This window comes from Aquarana catesbeiana, linkage group LG13 (assembly GCF_042186555.1).
Source record: "Aquarana catesbeiana isolate 2022-GZ linkage group LG13, ASM4218655v1, whole genome shotgun sequence".
NCBI lineage: Eukaryota > Metazoa > Chordata > Amphibia > Anura > Ranidae > Aquarana > Aquarana catesbeiana.
The window spans coordinates 224762204-224783810 of record NC_133336.1 but is presented as its reverse complement, the minus strand read 5'-3'; the positions used below and the strand labels follow the sequence as shown (position 1 = coordinate 224783810).

Sequence of the window (21607 nt, the reverse complement as noted above, 5' to 3'; positions counted from 1 at the left end):
GGACATCTTGTTTCCCAATTAAAGATTTTTGGTGTATAGAAGGTGTATAGACGGTGTATAGACGGTGTATAGAAGGTGTATAGAAGGTGTATAGACGGTGTATAGACGGTGTATAGACGGTGTATAGAAGGTGTATAGACGGTGTATAGACGGTGTATAGACGGTGTATAGACGGTGTATAGACGGTGTATAGACGGTGTATAGAAGGTGTATAGACGGTGTATAGACGGTGTATAGACGGTGTATAGACGGTGTATAGACGGTGTATAGAAGGTGTATAGACGGTGTATAGAAGGTGTATAGACGGTGTATAGAAGGTGTATAGACGGTGTATAGACGGTGTATAGAAGGTGTATAGACGGTGTATAGAAGGTGTATAGACGGTGTATAGACGGTGTATAGAAGGTGTATAGACGGTGTATAGACGGTGTATAGACGGTGTATAGACGGTGTATAGAAGGTGTATAGACGGTGTATAGACGGTGTATAGACGGTGTATAGACGGTGTATAGAAGGTGTATAGACGGTGTATAGAAGGTGTATAGACGGTGTATAGACGGTGTATAGACGGTGTATAGACGGTGTATAGAAGGTGTATAGACGGTGTATAGAAGGTGTATAGAAGGTGTATAGACGGTGTATAGACGGTGTATAGACGGTGTATAGAAGGTGTATAGACGGTGTATAGACAGTGTATAGACGGTGTATAGAAGGTGTATAGACGGTGTATAGAAGGTGTATAGACGGTGTATAGACGGTGTATAGACGGTGTATAGACGGTGTATAGAAGGTGTATAGACGGTATATAGACGGAGTATAGAAGGTGTATAGACGGTGTATAGAAGGTGTATAGACGGTGTATAGACGGTGTATAGACGGTGTATAGAAGGTGTATAGAAGGTGTATAGACGGTGTATAGACGGTGTATAGAAGGTGTATAGAAGGTGTATAGAAGGTGTATAGATGGTGTATAGAAGGTGTATAGACGGTGTATAGACGGTGTATAGACGGTGTATAGACGGTATATAGACGGTGTATAGAAGGTGTATAGAAGGTGTATAGACGGTGTATAGACGGTATATAGACGGTGTATAGAAGGTGTATAGAAGGTGTATAGACGGTGTACCTAAGATCAGACGTGGAGGGAAAAGAGAATTAACCCTTAGAAAGCGTGAGGTTCAATGGATACACCATTTAGATACATTATTGCCCAATAGAGTGAATTCTGATTCATATTTATTTCTTTGATTTACTTTCTATTTTTAGCAAAGTTTATATATATATATATATATATATATATATAAATTTTCATATACATGTTTTGACCATATGTGTTTTGTTCTGTCTTAGTGCATACCGAATGTAATAAGAAAAATGATAGCGCCCAATGACCCCATGATTCCATACATGTCTACATGTTTTCTTCATTTGTTAATTATCCTAATTGGTATTGAACAGTGGCGGCTGATGCTCAAAATATTTGGGGGGGGGCACAAACAAACTGGAAAATACTGAACCCCCCCATCAAACGCAGCCACTTGTGCCCATCATACGCAGCCATTGTGCCCATCATATGCAGCCACTTGTGCCCATCATATGCAGCCACTTGTGCCCATCATATGCAGCCACTTGTGCCCATACAACGCAGCCACTTGTGCCCATCATATGCAGCCACTTGTGCCCATACAAAGCAGCCACTTGTGCCCATCATATGCAGCCACTTGTGCCCATACAAAGCAGCCACTTGTGCCCATGAAATGCAGCCACTTGTGCCCATCAAATGCAGCCACTTGTGCCCAGTATATGCAGCCACTTGTGCCCATCATATGCAGCCACTTGTGCCCGTCATATGCAGCCACTTGTGCCCATCATATGCAGCCACTTGTGCCCATCATATGCAGCCACTTGTGCCCATACAACGCAGCCACTTGTGCCCATCAAATGCAGCCACTTGTGCCCATCATATGCAGCCACTTGTGCCCATCATATGCAGCCACTTGTGCCCATACAACGCAGCCACTTGTGCCCATCATATGCAGCCACTTGTGCCCATACAAAGCAGCCACTTGTGCCCATGAAATGCAGCCACTTGTGCCCATACAAAGCAGCCACTTGTGCCCATCAAATGCAGCCACTTGTGCCCAGTATATGCAGCCACTTGTGCCCGACATATGGAGCCACTTGTGCCCATCATATGCAGCCACTTGTGCCCATCATATGCAGCCACTTGTGCCCATACAACGCAGCCACTTGTGCCCATCAAATGCAGCCACTTGTGCCCATCATATGCAGCCACTTGTGCCCATCATATGCAGCCACTTGTGCCCATACAACGCAGCCACTTGTGCCCATCAAATGCAGCCACTTGTGCCCATCATATGCAGCCACTTGTGCCCATACAACGCAGCCACTTGTGCCCATCATATGCAGCCACTTGTGCCCATACAAAGCAGCCACTTGTGCCCATGAAATGCAGCCACTTGTGCCCATCAAATGCAGCCACTTGTGTCCATCAAATGCAGCCACTTGTGCCCAGTATATGCAGCCACTTGTGGCCATCATATGCAGCCACTTGTGCCAATCGTATGCAGCCACTTGTGCCCATCATATGTAGCCATTGTGCCCAAACGCAGCCACTCGTGACCATCATATGCAGCTATTGTGCCCATCATATGCAGCTATTGTGCCCATCATATGCAGCCACTTGTGCCCATGAAATGCAGCCAGGCATGTCCCCTGGCTCAGCTGTCACTTCAGTAACCAACCAACGCCCCCCCACCCCCACCCCACCCCACCCCACCTCCACCCGCGTGCGCGGCCAGTCTGCCGGCACTTACCGCTCATGTGGCGGGACTCTGCTCCTCTCCTGCAGTGGATTTAAAAGAAAATCAGTAGCCCGACCCCAGTTTGAATTTTAAACCAAACGTAACTGCTGTTTTAAATATTTAAGACAATTTAAAAAATAAATAAGATTATAAAAACAAAACAAAAAAAAAACATTTTTGTAAATAGTCTAGGTACAAATTAAAGTCCAACTCCAGCTATTTTTTTACGTAAAAAAATAAATACATTTATATTATATTATATTATATAATTATATACATAATTTATATATATATGTGTGTGTGTGTATATATGTATGTATATATATATATATATATATATATATATATATATATATATATATATATATATATATTTTTTTTTTTTTTTTTTTTTTTTTTTTTTTCTTTAAATCATTAGCTCGACCCCAGTTTGAATTTTAAACCCAACGTAACTGTTGTTTTAAATATGTAGGACAATTTAAAAAATACATAAGATTATACACACACACACACACACACATACATTACATTATATATAAATAATATATTTTTTAATATGCAAAACAGTTTAAAAAGTACATAAGATTATTAAAAACAAAACAAAAAATAATTTTAAAAGAAGTACCCTAGCACTAGTTAAAAAAATGAAAGTCCAATATTTTTTTTTTTTCTATTTAATTCAAAATAAAAATTTTATAAAAATCAGTAGCCTAGCTTGGATTTGAACTGAAGGCCCATCTCAACTGTTTTTAAATCAAATATGTAAAACAATTTTGAAAATGTATAGAATTAAAAAAATATTATATAATATTTTTAAAATGAAGTAGCCCAACACTAGGCAAAATGTAAAAAAATCAACCACATATTTAAAATAAATTTGTAAAGCATTTAAAAAAACAAAAACAAAAAAAAAAAACTTGTTTTACAAATGTAAAAATATCCATAGCCCTGCACTAGTTATTTTGTAAGCAGCTTTCACTACAATACTCACTTTCTGGTGATGTTTCCTGCGCAGCTCCTCTTTAGGGGTAATTTTTAGGCACACCTACCTGGGATTATTTTTTTTACATTTTTTGCACACATTAAAAATTGCAATTTTTGCTAAAAAATAATGTAACCCCCCCCCCCCAAAAAAAAAAAAAAATGATATTTACTAAAAACGGGGACCCTTGGGAATAAAATGGTGGTATTTGAAATTGCTTTTTTTTTTTTGCACAGTTATTTATCAAACGCACAGTTTCAGGGAAAAAATATACACTAAAATGAATTTTACTGCAAACGCACACAAAATTATAGCCAATTTTATAGTAAAATATAAAAGATTGGGTGGCATCGAGTAAACAGACACCAAACATGCCAAGTCTTACATTTGCGCACGTCCCTGAAATTGCAACACACTACGGTTACCCAGAATTGTCCATAAATTGTCCATAGGTGGCGCTCTAAAAGCCTTTGCAGGTGATCAGTTTAAAGTGAACTGTGAATTACGGCCTCTAGAATTATCGGACGTTTAATGCGACGCGGCACGTGTGGTGCAATGGAGATTTACATACACGTGCAGGATAACTTAACATTTTTTGTTTTTTTTTTATATTTTTTTTTCCTTTATTGTGATCAGGTGATAGCATGGGCAGGTGACCGGTCCTCTTTATGAAGTCATTGGGGGGGTAGAACGACTCCCCTGCCCTCCAATGCAGCTATTGAAGCACAGATGGCGCCTGAATAGCTGCATCCTTGGCTACACCAGCTGAGGAATGCCAGCTGTGACCCCGGAAGTGAAGTAATCCTGGGCTCCTCCAGGGGTCATTTATTGTACGAGGGAGCGGGGGAATCGATGTTCCGAGCTCCTCCCACTCTCACTGTACAAGCAGCTTCCCATGAGCCCAGGTCACTTCTCTCAGAAAGCTGCCGCTTGATTTAAGCACATGTCTACCACCCTGTTTATAAACGTGCCTTGGTAGAGAAGGGGTTAAATGCTCATTATTATGTGACTCCCTATTAGTGGGCCCCAGGGGGCCCCGAACCCACCCTGTCACAGGCAGCTCTATTGATTTAGATTTTTTTTTTAAAAACAACGCGTTTCAGGGCTTACAAATCCCTCTTCATCAGGTCTTGTATACTAGCAATGAGGGTTAAATACGGGACAACAGCAGCGAAGAAGTGAAGATTTAAGTAGTGATAAAATGCCCCTCCCCCCCCCCTTCCACTCCCAGTATTTATCTCATATCATTGTCAGCATGCAAGCCCTGATGAAGGGGGGTTTAAGCTTCGAAATGCGTTGGTTAATCATCTAATTTTTGTTCTTCACAATTAAAAAAGTTTTACTGGACTAATTTACAAACTTGTGATGCTTTTATCCTTTACACTATATTGCTCATCATTGTGGGAGGAGCAGAGACACAAACTACTGCAGGAGATCCCACTATTGTGGGAGGGGCAGAGACACAAATTACTGCAGGAGATCTCACCATTGTGGGAGGGGCAGAGACACAAACTACTGCAGGAAATCTCAGTATTGTGGGAGGGGCAGAGACACAAACTACCGCAAGAAATCTCACCATTGTGGGAGGGGCAGAGACACAAACTACCGGAGGAAATATCCCCATTGTGGGAGGAGCAGAGACACAAACTACTGCAGGAGATCCCACTATTGTGGGAGGGGCAGAGACACAAACTACTGGAGGAAATATCCCCATTGTGGGAGGAGCAGAGACACAAACTACTGCAGGAGATCCCACTATTGTGGGAGGGGCAGAGACACAAACTACTGGAGGAAATATCCCCATTGTGGGAGGAGCAGAGACACAAACTACTGCAGGAGATCCCACTATTGTGGGAGGGGCAGAGACACAAACTACTGGAGGAAATATCCCCATTGTGGGAGGGGCAGAGACACAAATTACTGCAGATCTCACCATTGTGGGAGGGGCAGAGACACAAACTACCGCAAGAAATCTCACCATTGTGGGAGGGGCAGAGACACAAACTACCGGAGGAAATATCCCCATTGTGGGAGGGGCAGAGACACAAACTACCGCAGGAAATCTCACCATTGTGGGAGGGGCAGAGGCACAAACTACTACAGGAAATCTCCCCATTGTGGGCGGGGCAGAGACACAAACTACTGCAGGAAATCTCACCATTGTGGGAGGGGCAGAGACACAAACTACTACAGGAAATCTCCCCATTGTGGGAGGGGCAGAGACACAAACTACTGCAGGAAATCTCACCATTGTGGGAGGGGCAGAGGCACAAACTACTACAGGAAATCTCCCCATTGTGGGAGGGGCAGAGACACAAACTACTGCAGGAAATCTCACCATTGTGGGAGGGGCAGAGACACAAACTACTGCAGGGATTCTCAGCACTGAGGGCAGGGCAGAGACACAAACTACTGCAGGAAATCTCCCCATTGTGGGAGGGGCAGAGACACTAACTACTGGAGGTTGTGGGAGGGGCAGAGACACAAACTACTGCAGGAAATCTCACTATTGTGGGAGGGGCAGAGACACAAACTACTGCAGGAAATCTCACTATTGTGGGAGGAAATAATAAATTCAGCTTATGAAGTACTCTAATTATGTGAAATGTGGAGAGCTTTGGACTACATACAGCTTTTTGATTTAGCTTCTGAAATAGCTGATTTTCCACTGCTGATTACTCAGCAACAGCAGCTTGAATGTAACAAGTAAAAGTAATCTTTGCACCGTAATCTGATCTCTTCTTATTTAAGAATCTCAGATTCTCTCACTTTCAGCCAATTCACTAAACGAAAAAAAAAACTAATAGTAATAATTGCTCCCTGTATGTCGACTTCCTCCGGGATTAGCGAGTAGCCGTAGAAACGGCGATATTTTATGACCTGAGTAAATGTCAGCGTGCCGATAAAAAGGAAGTTCATAGAGATTACCGAGGTCATTTCTGTAGAGTATGGAAAGCAGAGCCGGATACAACCCTCCGCCAAGATAAATACCAGGAGAGACGTTCTGTACGTGAGAGTACTAAATGTACAGAGATCTGCAGAGCATCGCGCCATCCCCTCCCCCACCTGATACATTCTGCAGATTATCCCATCACTGACCTCTCTAGAGATCTGCAGAACATCGCTCCCTCCCCTCCCCCTCCTGACAGATCCATATTGATATATTCTGCAGATTATCCCATCACTGACCCCTCTAGAGATCTGCAGAACATCGCTCCCTCCCCTCCCCCTCCTGACAGATCCATATTGATATATTCTGCAGATTATCTCATCACTGACCTCTCTAGAGATCTGCAGAACATCGCTCCCTCCCCTCCCCCTCCTGACAGATCCATATTGATATATTCTGCAGATTATCCCATCACTGACCCCTCTATAGATCTGCAGAACATCGCTCCCTCCCCTCCCCCTCCTGACAGATCCATATTGATATATTCTGCAGATTATCCCATCACTGACCTCTCTAGAGATCTGCAGAACATTGCTCCCCCCCCGACATTTATATATAGATTGATCGGTATTATGGGATTATTGGGGGGGGGGGGGATACATGTTGAGTATTTGGATGTTGCAGATGTTTCGTTGGCCTCACACATGGGGGATCCTCCCTTCCCGGCGTGTTTGGACCTGTAGTGTTTGGTGTTCTGTAGTTTCGGTCTGTCTTTGTCACCATGACGGATGTTTGTCTATTCGGGTCTCTTTGCTTTATCCAGGTAATAAAGACCCGACATCACCTGCTGGGCAGGCCTGGGCCGGGATCGCGGGGGAGGGGGGGCCGCAGCCAGCAATCCAACCACCCGGGGGCGGAGACTTAACCCTTTCCCACGGCGTACCTGAAAACACGAATGAACCTTTATATAGCTCTGACATATACCGCAGCGCTGTACAGAGATCACTGAGCCAGTCACATCAGTCTCTGTACCAGAGGAGCTTACACTCTAATGTCCCCTCCCCCCACAGTCACATCAGTCTCTGTACAGAGGAGCTTACACTCTAATGTCCCCCCCCCCCCACAGTCACATCAGTCTCTGTACAGAGGAGCTTACACTCTAATGTCTCCTCCCCCACAGTCACATCAGTCTCTGTACCAGAGGAGCTTACTCTCTAATGTCCCCTCCCCCCACAGTCACATCAGTCTCTGTACCAGAGGAGCTTACACTCTAATGTCCCCTCCCCCCACAGTCACATCAGTCTCTGTACCAGAGGAGCTTACACTCTAATGTCCCCCCCCCCCCCACAGTCACATCAGTCTCTGTACAGAGGAGCTTACACTCTAATGTCCCCCCCCCCCCACAGTCACATCAGTCTCTGTACAGAGGAGCTTACACTCTAATGTCCCCTCCCCCCACAGTCACATCAGTCTCTGTACCAGAGGAGCTTACACTCTAATGTCCCCTCCCCCCACAGTCACATCAGTCTCTGTACAGAGGAGCTTACACTCTAATGTCCCCTCCCCCACAGTCACATCAGTCTCTGTACAGAGGAGCTTACACTCTAATGTCCCCTCCCCCCCACAGTCACATCAGTCTCTGTACAGAGGAGCTAACACTCTAATGTCCCCTCCCCCCACAGTCACATCAGTCTCTGTACCAGAAGAGCTTACACTCTAATGTCCCCTCCCCCACAGTCACATCAGTCTCTGTACAGAGGAGCTTACACTCTAATGTCCCCTCCCCCACACAGTCACATCAGTCTCTGTACAGAGGAGCTTACACTCTAATGTCCCCTCCCCCACAGTCACATCAGTCTCTGTACAGAGGAGCTTACACTCTAATGTCCCCTCCCCCACAGTCACATCAGTCTCTGTACAGAGGAGCTTACACTCTAATGTCCCCTCCCCCACAGTCACATCAGTCTCTGTACCAGAGGAGCTTACACTCTAATGTCCCCTCCCCCCACAGTCACATCAGTCTCTGTACAGAGGAGCTTACACTCTAATGTCCCCTCCCCCCCACAGTCACATCAGTCTCTGTACAGAGGAGCTTACACTCTAATGTCCCATCCCCCACAGTCACATCAATCTCTGTACAGAGGAGCTTACACTCTAATGTCCCCTCCCCCCACAGTCACATCAATCTCTGTACAGAGGAGCTTACACTCTAATGTCCCCTCCCCCCCACAGTCACATCAGTCTCTGTACCAGAGGAGCTTACACTCTAATGTCCCCTCCCCCCACAGTCACATCAGTCTCTGTACAGAGGAGCTTACACTCTAATGTCCCATCCCCCACAGTCACATCAGTCTCTGTACAGAGGAGCTTGCACTCTAATGTCCCCTCCCCCCACAGTCACATCAGTCTCTGTACCAGAAGAGCTTACACTCTAATGTCCCCTCCCCCCACAGTCACATCAGTCTCTGTACCAGAAGAGCTTACACTCTAATGTCCCCTCCCCCCACAGTCACATCAGTCTCTGTACCAGAAGAGCTTACACTCTAATGTCCCCTCCCCCACAGTCACATCAGTCTCTGTACAGAGGAGCTTACACTCTAATGTCCCCTCCCCCACAGTCACATCAGTCTCTGTACCAGAAGAGCTTACACTCTAATGTCCCCTCCCCCACAGTCACATCAGTCTCTGTACAGAGGAGCTTACACTCTAATGTCCCATCCCCCACAGTCACATCAGTCTCTGTACAGAGGAGCTTACACTCTAATGTCCCCTCCCCCCACAGTCACATCAGTCTCTGTACAGAGGAGCTTACACTCTAATGTCCCCTCCCCCACAGTCACATCAGTCTCTGTACCAGAAGAGCTTACACTCTAATGTCCCCTCCCCCCACAGTCACATCAGTCTCTGTACCAGAAGAGCTTACACTCTAACTCTAACAGTCCCACATCTTGACCCTCCGATGTGATGTCCAGGGCCGTGTCCCGGGATCACAAGCAATAATTGCCGGGCTCACAGCCAAGAGTGGGCGGCCCACCCATATTTAGTAGGCGGGGCCTGGGATTGACCCAACTATAAAAACAGGTGCGATGGACAAACCCTATAGTTGGAGGCGGGGTCTGAGCAGGACCAGCCTGTAAAAAAAGTGGGTGTGATCTGGGCACGCCCCTCACCAAAAGTGAGCAGAAGAAATGTGGACTGTGGGCGGGGCTTACAGTCCTGGGATTTGGGACCATAATGTTGGTACGTATGGAGTCCATACAGTTGTGACCATTCAGTGTATGTTGTACAGGTTACATTGTATACTCTGATCAAGTGATCCCCTTCCAGGTTACATTGTACGGTGCCTTGAAAAAGTATTCATACCCCTTGAAATTCTCCACATCTTGTCATGTTACAACCAAAAATGTAAATGTATTTTATTGGGATTTTATGTGATAGACCAACACAAAGTGGCACATAATTGTGAAGTGGAAGGAAAATGATAAATGATACAAATAAATATATGAAAAGTGTGGGGGAGGGGCATTTGTATGGCGCCCCCCGGAGTCAATACTTTGTAGAACCCCCTTTCTCTACAAGTCTTTTTGGGGATGTCTCTACCAGCTTTGCATATCTAGAGAGGACATTTCTGCCCATTCTTCTTCTTTGTAAAATATCTCAAGCTCTGTCAGATTGGATGGAGAGCGTCTGTGAACAGCAATTTTCAAGTCTTGCCACAGATTCTCAATGTGATTTAGGTCTGGACTGTTACTGGGCCATTCTAACACATGAATATGCTTTGATGTAAACCATTCCATTGTAGCTCTGGCTGGATGTTTTGGGTCGTTGTCCTGCTGGAAGGTGAACCTCCGCCCCAGTCTCAAGTCTTTTGCAGACTCTAACAGGTTTTCTTCTAAGATTGTCCTGTATTTGTCTCCATCCATCTTCCCATCAACTCTGACCAGCTTCCCTGTCCCTGCTGAAGAAAACCATCCCCACCACATGATGCTGCCACCACCATGTTTCACAGTGTGGATGGTGTGTTCAGGGTGATGTGCAGTGTTAGTTTTCCCCACACATAGTGATTTGTTTTTGCCCAAAAACTTGAATTTTGGTCTCATCTGACCAGATCACCTTCTTCCACATGTTTGCTGTGTCCTCCACATGGCTTCTCACAAACTACAAACAGGACTTCTTATGACTTTCTTTCACCAATGTCTTTCTTCTTGTCACTCTTCCATAAAGGTCAGATTTGTGGAGAACACGACTAATAGTTGTCCTGTGGACAGATTCTCCCACCTGAGCTGTGGATCTCTGCAGCTCCTCCAGAGTTACCATGGACCTCTTGGCTCTTCTCTGATGAATGCTCTTCTTGCCCGGCCGGTCAGTTTAGGTGGACGGCCATGTCTTGGTAGGTTTGCAGTTGTGCCATACTCTTCCCATTTTCCGATGATGGATTGAACAGAGCTCCGTGAGATGTTCAAAGCTTGGGATATTATTTTATAACCTAACCCTGCTTTATACTTCTCCACAACTTTATCCCTGACCTGTCTGGTGTGTTCCTTGGCCTTCATGATGCTGTTTGTTCACTAAGGTTCTCTAACAAACCTCTGAGGGCTTCACAGAACAGCTGTATTTATACTGAGAATACATTACATTTTGCAGCCAAATCAGTATTTACCCCTCTAGTCCAGGCACATCATCTGAGATCTGCCCCTCCCCTCCCCCTTCCATTATTATTTTTATTAACTGCGATTGTTTGGTTGCGAGATCCTCTGGACGGCGGAGAAGTCGCCATTCCTGGCCGGGAGGCACCAACGTTAACCAATGCCGTGTCCCCTGGTGACAGGTCCTCTTTAATAAAGAAGGTCCCCGGGTCAGATCCAACCACGTCTGTCCTTCACCAGGATTTCCTGCCTGCCGTCACCTCGTGTGACCCGCCAATCAGACAGAAGACGCTCACATCCCGTCTACCGGATGGCAGGATCCCCCAACCCCCCGTCATTTCCCATCATCCTCTCCTCTCACCAAAAAAAAAAAACTTTCACTGCGAAACTCAACACGCCCGGATCACATGAACCGCCATTCTTCTCCCACCTCCTCCGTCTACGCTTAAAGGGCCAGCGACACCAAAAATTCCGGGAAATACTTAGAGCGAGAGATCTTCATGGAAAAAGATACTTTTTTTAAAGTTACAAATGGAAGAGAGGATAATATCTGTGATTTTTTTTATATAGCCTTGTCCCTACTGGGGAGATTTCTCCTCACTTCCTGTGTCGGTGACCCTTTCCCATCAAAAAACAAAACAAAAACACTGTTGCGGCTTGGAAGTGGTTTACCGGGGGTTGTGGTTAGAAGATATCAGCATAACCCCCAGTATTTTATTTTATTTATTTTTTTTAGCCAACGATTCTCTCATTAAAGCGATCCAAGTGGCTAATTAGCCGCTGGATCACTTTTAGAAGCAGGGGGAGGGGTTGTTCCCTCCCCCACCTCGTGCAGCTCACCGGTGTTTCCCGGGCTTACCGTTCTTCCCGTCGCTCCCCGAGAAACTATCCGACGGTTCGCACGGCTGGCCATAGAGGTGACCAGATCATCTCTGATCGCCTCTATGATCTTGGAGGACCGGAGCGACATCATGACCTCCCTTATGGTCTAGGGTGGAAGTAAACCATTTAAAAAAAAAAAAAGAAAAAAGAAAAAGGTGTGAATGGAGTCTAAAAAATAAAAAAAAATTATAAAAATTAAAATATGATAAAATTATAATAATAAAAAAAAATTGATCTTTTTGTTTAAAAAAAAAAAAAAAATGGTTTACTTCTGCCCTAGACCAGAAGTGATGCCATGAAGTCACTTTGGTCCTACAAGATCATAGAGCTGATCAGAGACAATCACCTCTATGGCCTTAAAAAAACAAAAGAAAAGTATATAATAAAATATTACTAAAAAATAATAAAGAAAAAATAATAATTAGATCTTTTTTTTTTTAAAACAAAAGATCAAATTATTATTTTTTTAATTTTTATTTTTATTATAATTTTATTATATTTTTATAATTTTTTTTTTTTTTAAGGCCATAGAGGTCACCAGATCATTGCTGATCACCTCTATGATCTAGGAGGACCGGAGCAGCGTCATGACATCACTTCCAGTCTAGGGTGGAAGTAAACCAAAAAGATCAAAATATATTTGTTATCTTTATTATCAATTATAATTTTATTATATTTTAATTTTTATAATTTTTTTTTTATTTTTTCGACTTCATTCACACCCGATTGCAGAGGGGGGGGGGGATGCAGTGATTCCGCTCACGATTTCAAATCGCTGCAAAACACAGAACACGTTTGCAATGCAATTACTTTCTAACGGCATCCCAATCGCGCTGCGATTGTCGCGCAGTAAATCGCAGCAAATCGCGACGCCATCACTCAAAAGAAGCTCATGTTCCTTTTTGAGCATCAAGCGTAGCGCGTTGCGATTGCAGCGCCACAACCGCGCCAAAATAGTGGCCGCCATTAACTAGCAAATGCGACGCACTTCGTGGCGAAGTTATGTCGTGATGTCACTGCGGCCCTCCAAGATCATAGAGGAGATCAGAAATCAGATCTGGTCTTTGGTGTGAACGGAACCTAAAAGGAACCTAGAAGAGATTTGGGGGTCGTATAGATCCAAGATATCTCCATAAAGAGGACCCTTCATCCCTTATTTCTATCACAAGTGATGAAAAAAAAAATAAAAAAAAAAAAATTAAAAAAAAAAAAAAAAAAAAGGGACAGTGTAAAAATAAAAAATAAGAAAAAGAAAATTAAGGTGCCCTCATTAAAAAAATACACAAATTAAATTAAAAAAGGGACAGTGTAAAAATAAAAAATAAGAAATAAAAAAGTAAAGTGCCCTCATTAAAAAAAAAAAAATTTTAATTTAAAAAAAGGGACAGTGTAAAAATAAAAAATAAGAAAAAAAATTAAAGTGCCCTCATAAAAAAAATAAAATAAAAAATAAAATAATTAAAAATAAATAAAGGGACAGTGTTAAAATAAAAAATAAGAAAAAGAATTAAAATGCCTTCATGCCCTCATAAAAAAAAAAAAAAATACATTTAAAAAGGCATAGTGTAAAAAAAACAAACAAAAAAAAGAACTTAGTAACAGATCCGAAGTAGATAAGAGTGATAGGGGAACGTGCCACGAATTGGCTGTCCCTGGCCCCGCCCCTTACATTCATTGGAATTTAGTTATTTCAATCATGAAGGCTCAGTATCACATGTGGGCGTTACCTATGCAAATGAAGCCTGCAAAGGACCTCCCACTCCTCCTGACACCCGCCCCTCAAGGCACTTTGATATTTGCATAACTCCTCCCACTGCTTGCATCAGGACTGAGGGCTCTGGAGAGGAGTATTGAGGTCGGGGGCTGGGATGTTTTCAGTAAGCTAGGTACAGCCCCCCTGCCGGCCCCTCCCACCAGCCATGATCTGCCGGCGTTACATAGAGAAGCGCAGAGACCCAGTGAGGACATCACCAGGTATAAAATAAGATATGTAATGAAAATGGAAAAGATTTATTTAATGTCATTTATCAGGAAAAAAAAATTAAAAAAAAAATTTACATTTTTTTAATAAATAAAATCAAAATTTGAAAAAAAAAAAAAAAAGAAAACAGTTATCAAAATTTTTTTTTCATAAATAAAATGTAAATTAAAAAAAAGTAATTATTGGGGAAAAAATTCATAAATAAAATGGAAAATGGAAAAAAAAGTAATTATTGGGAAAAAAATTCATAAATAAAATTTAAATGAAAACAAATGTCATTATTGGATAAATAAATTCATAAATAAAATCTAAAATAAAAAAAAAATATTTTATTTTTTAATAAATGAATTTTAAATTTAAAGAAAATGGTAAATAAAAAGTCATTATTTGAAAAAAAAAAAATCGGAACTAAAATCTAAAATTAAAAAAAGAAAAGAAAAATAAAAATAAAATCTGAATACAAAAGAAAAGAAAAAAAAGTCATTATCGGAAAAAAAAAATTATATATAAAATCTAAACTGCAAAAAAAGTTTTTTTTTTTTTTTTAAATAAAAAAAATCTGAATTTCAAAAAACACACAGTGAATGTCATTATCAGAAAAAAAATGTCATAAATAAAATCTAAGCTTTAAAAAAATGAATTAAAAAAAAAAATAAAATAAAAATCCGAATTAAAAAAAAATGTCATGGGAAAAAAATTCATAAAATCTGAATAAAATAAATAAATAAAACGACTTTTACATTTTTTATTTCATATATAAATAAAAAAGGTAATTCATAAAAAAAAAAAAAAAAAAAGTTGATGGGAGGGGGGGATCAGGGAAGGCAAATTATAAGCAGATTAAACGTCACCTTTAAATACCCATCATCAATAAGCCAAATACATGAACCGCTTCTGGAAGTCATTTTTTAGGTGCAAAAGAGAACCCGTCATTTTCACGGTTGGAAGCCGCAGTAAAACCCATCTGGACATAAAAGCCGTATTCCCCGCCGCATGTTTATGTTTTCAGGTAAGGGTTAAACCTCCTGCCGGTTTATTTTTGGTGTCCGGTTGGGAGGAGATTTCCCTTCACTTCCTGTCCTGTAGACACAACAGGAAGTGAGAGCAAACTGTGATCCCCCCTCTTAAAACCGGGTGTCCCCATTGGAAGATTTCCACCCTATTCCTGTTCTGGTGACAACTGTAACATTTTGGATTTCCCGTCATCTTCTAGCAAAGAAAAAAAAAAATGTAACTGGCCCTGGGAGAAAAAAATAAAAAAAAAAATCCCAGCATGAAATATGAATGACATCGGCAACAAGTCCCGGGTTCGCCGGCCCTTTAAATGCAGGCGGCGCGGCACTCGAGGTGTTAAGCGGCTGACTGCTTTCTCCCATTGCAGCAGGAGGGCGGCTCGGCATCCAGTCTGGTGACACCCATATCCCTGGGAGGCATCCCATGCTCTGTGCGATCCCTTCTATCTGTGTCACACGGCTCGGTGTCCCCGGAGCCACCATGAGAGCGTAGCCCCCCGCCAGGACCCCCCGTCCCAGGATGAAGAAAATCTTCTCGTGTTCCTCCTCACAGTTTCCTGTACGTATGATGGAGCGACCGCAACCACTTCGTGAAGTATTTTTGGGTTAACCAGTTCTGTGCCGGAGTCCGGGGATTGGTGCTGGAGAGGTGGAAAGGTTTGGTGACGGGGGGATGGGGGGGTTCTGGGGGAACTGTACACCAGATTCTGCCATAGTGCCGGAGTTTATTTTATATTGTGTGATAGAAATGATCATAGATTAGGGACCAGGGGACCCAGAATAATGACATCCTGATACTTGGGGGCCCCAGAACAATGACACCCTGACACTTGGGGGCCCCAGAACAAGGACACCTTGACACTTGGGGGTCCAGAACAATGACACCCTGACACTTGAGGATCAGGAACAATGACACCCTGACACTTGAGGATCAGGAACAATGACACCCTGACACTTGGGGGTCCAGAACAATGACACCCTGACACTTGGGGGTCCCAGAACAATGACACACTGACACTTGAGGGTCCAGAACAATGACACCCTGACACTTGGGGGTCCCAGAACAATGACACACTGACACTTGAGGGTCCAGAACAATGACACCCTGACACTTGGGGGGGATCCAGAACAATGACACCCTGACACTTGGGGGTCCAGAACAATGACACCCTGATACTTAGGGGTCCCAGAACAATGACACACTGACAGTTGAGGGTCCCAGAACAATGACACCCTGGCACTTGGGGGTCCAGAACAATGACACCCTGACACTTGGGGGGGGCAGAACAATGACACCCTGACACTTGGGGGGGATCCAGAACAATGACACCCTGACACTTGAGGGTTCATAACAATGACACCCTGACACTTGGGGGGGGGGCAGAACAATGACACCCTGACACTTGGGGATCCAGAACAATGACACCCTGACACTTGGGGCCCCAGAACAAAGACACCCTGACACTTGGGGGTCCCAGAACAATGACATCCTGACACTTGGGGGTCCCAGAACAATGACACACTGACACTTGGGGGTCCCAGAACAATGACACCCTGACACTTGGGGGGGATCCAGAACAATGACACCCTGACACTTGAGGGTCCATAACAATGACACCCTGACACTTGGGGATCCAGAACAATGACACCCTGACACTTGGGGATCCAGAACAATGACACCCTGACACTTGGGGGGGGGGGCAGAACAATGACACCCTGACACTTGGGGATCCAGAACAATGACACCCTGACACTTGGGGCCCCAGAACAAAGACACCCTGACACTTGGGGGTCCCAGAACAATGACATCCTGACACTTGGGGGTCCCAGAACAATGACACACTGACACTTGAGGGTCCAGAACAATGACATCCTGACACTTGGGGGTCTCAGAACACTGACACCCTGACACTTGAGGGTCCAGAACAATGACATCCTGACACTTGGGGGTCCCAGAATAATGACACCCTGACACTTGGGGATCCAGAACAATGACATCCTGACACTTGGGGATCCAGAACAATGACATCCTGACACTTGGGGGTCCCAGAACAATGACATCCTGACACTTGGGGGTCCCAGAACAATGACACACTGACACTTGAGGGTCCAGAACAATGACATCCTGACACTTGGGGGTCTCAGAACACTGACACCCTGACACATGGGGCCCCTGGACACGGACACCCTGACATTTGGGTATGCAGAACACAGACACTGTACTCCTGGGTATATGTGGAGGTTGAAGTGTTTGTTGTGTGCGTGGCTGGTGGTAGGAACTCTGAGTGTTCCGGAGAAGTTGGCGTGATGGGCCGCCCGCGGTCAGCGGGAATGTTTGCTCAGCGGTCGACAGTTATTGGTTACTAATACAGAACACACAGAGAAACAAACTACAACTCGATCACCAGGAGAGGAGAGGGTCAGGACTGTCATCACCGGGACTGAGCTCTGTAATCAGTCCTATAATGACTGACAGCTGTGTGTACAATGGGGGAGGGGCAGTCCAGCTGCTGCACCACTGCATGGATGACCTGCACCATACAGTGCAAACCTACAGACATACTGTCACTCCTGTATAATATATCTTATATCTGGAGAACGGTGATGTCACTGTGGCCTCTTATCTATTTTTGTCTCTTATTGATGAGATTTCTTTGTCCTGTGGGGGGTCTCGTCACCCAATGTCTGGTCACCATCGCTCTGTGTCACTCATATCACAATTGCATGGAACGTCGTAGATTTGGGTAACGGCTCCCCATGTTTGTATCTCATCCAAGTCATTAATATTTTATAAACAAGTCTGTGAGATCTCGTCCTGTAATGCAGTCGCCTTTGGTTTGGCGGTAATTACAAACCGCGACTCTCCCCAATAATTGGAGAGTTTAAAGTGAGAGATCTCGGTGAGGAGCCTTCAGCATTTTTTGGAGTTGAATAATTAGGGCGGAAAGTGTCAAAACTTGTTGGTAGCGAATGATGAACACTCCTTCGTGTTGACGGAAGGATTCCAGCTGATCCTGTTATGAACAAAAATAGTCATTTAAATAATAATAATTAAAAAAAATGAAAAAAATCGGGGTCACTAAGGCTTATCCTGGAGGTGTGACGGATTATAAAAAAGGTGTCTAGGTAATTTAACGGGACGAGAAGACTTTACAACTGGAAAAACCAGTCGCTGTTTCTGTTGCGAGTCACGGCAAGCATCGTACCCTGCCATCACTACTAAAATCAGGCTTGTGGTGGGAAAAAAAAAAGCTGAACTTCGTGTCTCTCTCTGCGTGGGATTTGTATCAGACATTTGAGTTTTAAAAATTTTGGTAAAATTTTTGATCTGGCCATTGGCTGATATTTTTAGAAGGAATTTCTGACCATTTGGCCGATATTTTTAGAAGGAATTTCTCAGAAACCAATAAGTTGGTTTGTATCAGATGTTTGAGTTTAAAAAATTTTGGTAAAATTTTTGACATGACCATATTTGAAGGAGGAATACCAAACCAAGCTGATTTGTATCAGACATTGAGTTTTAAAAAAAAATTCTAATTTTTGATCTGACCAATGGGCGATATTTTTAGAAGCAATTTCTGGATTTCTCAGAAACCAATAAGCTGATTTGTATCAGACGTTGAGTTTTAAACATTTTGGTAAAATTTTTCATCTGACCATTGGCAGATTTTCTTAGAAGGAATTTCTGGGTTACTCAGAAACCAATAAACTGATCTTGTTCTGACCTCAGATCACAGTAGGTAAGGTGCCCAACGTTGGTGGCAAAACTCACCATTTGGTGAACTCGTACTTGACCAGAAGGCAAAGTTCAACAATCAGACTAGGTTGGGCTGTCTAAGATTTTTAAGAAGGAATACCAAACAAATAAGTTGATTTGTATCAGACATTAAGTTTTGAAAATTTTAGTCAAATCTGGCCATTGGCTGATATCTTTAGAAGGAATTTCTGACTATTGGTCGATATTTTTAGAAGGAATTTCTGGATTTCTCAGAAACCAATAAGTTGGTTTGTATCAGACATTGAGTTTTAAAAAATGTTGGTCAAATTTTCGATCTGAACATTGGCCGATATTTTTGAAAGGATTGTCTGGATTTTACAGAAACCAATAAGTTGATTTGTATCAGACATTTAAGTTTTAAAAATTTTGGTAACATTTTCGATCTGGCCATTGGCTGATATTTTTAGAAGGAATTTTTGGGTTTCTCAGAAACCAATAAACTGATCTTGTTCTGAACTCAGATCACAGTAGATGAAGGTGCCCAACGTTGGCGGCAAAGCTTACCATTTGGTGGACTCGTACCTGACCAGAAGGCCAATTTCAACAATTGGACTAAGTTGGGCTGTATAAGGTTTGTTAGCGACGTACTTGGTTGGTTCTTCGAGAGAGTGTGCGTCAAGTGTCGTCTTTACTCTGTAACAAATTTTATTACCACTAATAGGCCTCAATGACCCATTGAGTTAACTTTATGGTGGGTCCCAGTGAAATGGACAAGACTTGTGTCTCTTTATGACATCTCGTTAACCATCTATTGGCCAACGTTGTTCAGAAAGCCAAAGAGCTGAAATCCACAGCTGCCGTTTAGAATTCTAGATTACCAATCAATTTCCAGTAAGGTGGACACTCCAATTGTTTGACGTGTCTTAACGTCATTTCGGGTTTTGGTGCTGAATTAGAGCCAACCTGGGGCCCATCAAGCTGGCACACAGTGTTGACAAATTTGAGCATTTGCCCATGAGAATGGGCCCCCTAGCAAGGTCAGAATGCCGACACCCTTTCTTTGCCAAATTCTTTGTGTAATTGGAAGAACACGAGTAACATTTGTATCACGCTAGGTTGGCATATCATTGGCTGCAATCCATCAAAATGCATCAGAAAACAAAAATTGGTTTCTGCAGAGAGACCTTTTAATCATCTCAGAAATGTTATCAATACAAACAATCGCTGTTTGCGGGCGGCTCTGGGCATGTCCCTGCAGACATCTCAATGGGTGTGAAGTGTCTGGTGGCCCGGGTGAGTTCACACATTACTGGACATTATCCATTTCATTAATAGGATATATTCTGATGTGGAAGTTGTCAGTCTTCGTATCGTTATCTTTGTTGGTTCTTATAATGCTAAGATATTAAAACAGAGAAATGGAATCCGACCAATAGAATTTGTCTTCGGTGTAGAGATTGTAATTTTATCACCCAAATTCCAGCACCTTCACCACCCATATCACCCCAATTCCAACACCTTCACCCCCCCAGATCACCCCAATTCCAGCACCTCCACCCCCCAGATCACCCAAATTCCAGCACTTTCACCCTCCAGATCACCCAATTTCAGTACCCTCACCCCCTAGATCATCCTAATTACAGCACCTTCACCCTCCAGATCACCCTAATTCCAGCACCCCCCCCCCCCCCCCGATCACCCCAATTACAGCACCCTCACTCCCCAGATCACCCAAATTCCATCACCTTCATCCCCCAGATCACCCCAATTCCATCATCTTCACCCCCCCAGATTACCCCAATTCCAGCACCTTCACTCCCAAGATCACCCCAATTCCAGCAAATTCAAATCTCAGATAACCCTAGTTCCTTTATATCTCAGATTACCCCAATTCATGCACGTTTAGACTTTAGGTCACCCCTAGTTCCTGCACGGTCACACCTCAGATTGCCCCAATTCCTGTATCTTCACACCCTAGATCACCCCAGTTCCTGCACCTTTACACCTCAGATCACCCCAGTTCTTGAATCTTTACACCATAGATCAGCCTCAGTTCCTTCACCTTTAGACATTAGGTCAAACTCATTTTGGCGCCTTCACACCTCAGACCATGCCAATTTCTGCACCTTCGGACCTCAGATCACCCCAATTCCTGTACCTTCAAATCACCCCAATTCCTGCACATCACACCGTAGATCAGCCTCAATTACTTCACATTTAGACCTCAAATCACCCCAATTCTCATATCTTCACATCTCAGCTCACCCCAATTTCTCCACCTTCCGACCTCAGATCACCCAAGATCCTGCACCTTCTAATCTCAAATCACCCCAGTTCCTGCACCTTCACACCTGAGATAACCCCAATTCCTTCACCTTCACACCTGTGATCCCCCAAATTCATGCACCTTCACACCCGAGATCACCCCATTTCCTGCACCTTTATACCCGAGATCACCCCAGTTCCTGCACCTTTATACCCGAGATCACCTCAGTTCCTGCACCTTTAAAAACACCTCAATTTCTGCACCCTCACCCCTCAGATCACCCCAAATCCTGCACCTTCACCCCAATTCCTGCACCAACAGAAACTTGCTGCATCTTGTGGTTCCCGCTGGTGGGAGACCAATATTAGCAGGCGGACCTCTACGAGTGAAGAAGGGCCCACACC

At 43.6% G+C, this 21607-nt stretch overlaps 1 protein-coding gene across 2 annotated transcripts in view; it reads left to right on the top strand.

Annotated features, from left to right (window-relative positions):
- The window catches only part of ANKRD35 (ankyrin repeat domain 35), a 70485-nt gene that overhangs the window by 16451 nt on the left and 32427 nt on the right, over positions 1-21607 (top strand). Inside the window, exon 1 of one of the 2 annotated variants that reach the window (XM_073609293.1) lies at positions 15581-15778. The exons of the other annotated variant lie outside the window; for it this stretch is intronic. Coding sequence (XP_073465394.1) covers positions 15740-15778 — 39 coding nt within the window. The 5' untranslated portion in view covers positions 15581-15739. Of the gene's footprint in view, positions 1-15580; positions 15779-21607 lie in introns of those variants that run through there. 2 annotated transcript variants of the gene reach the window in all.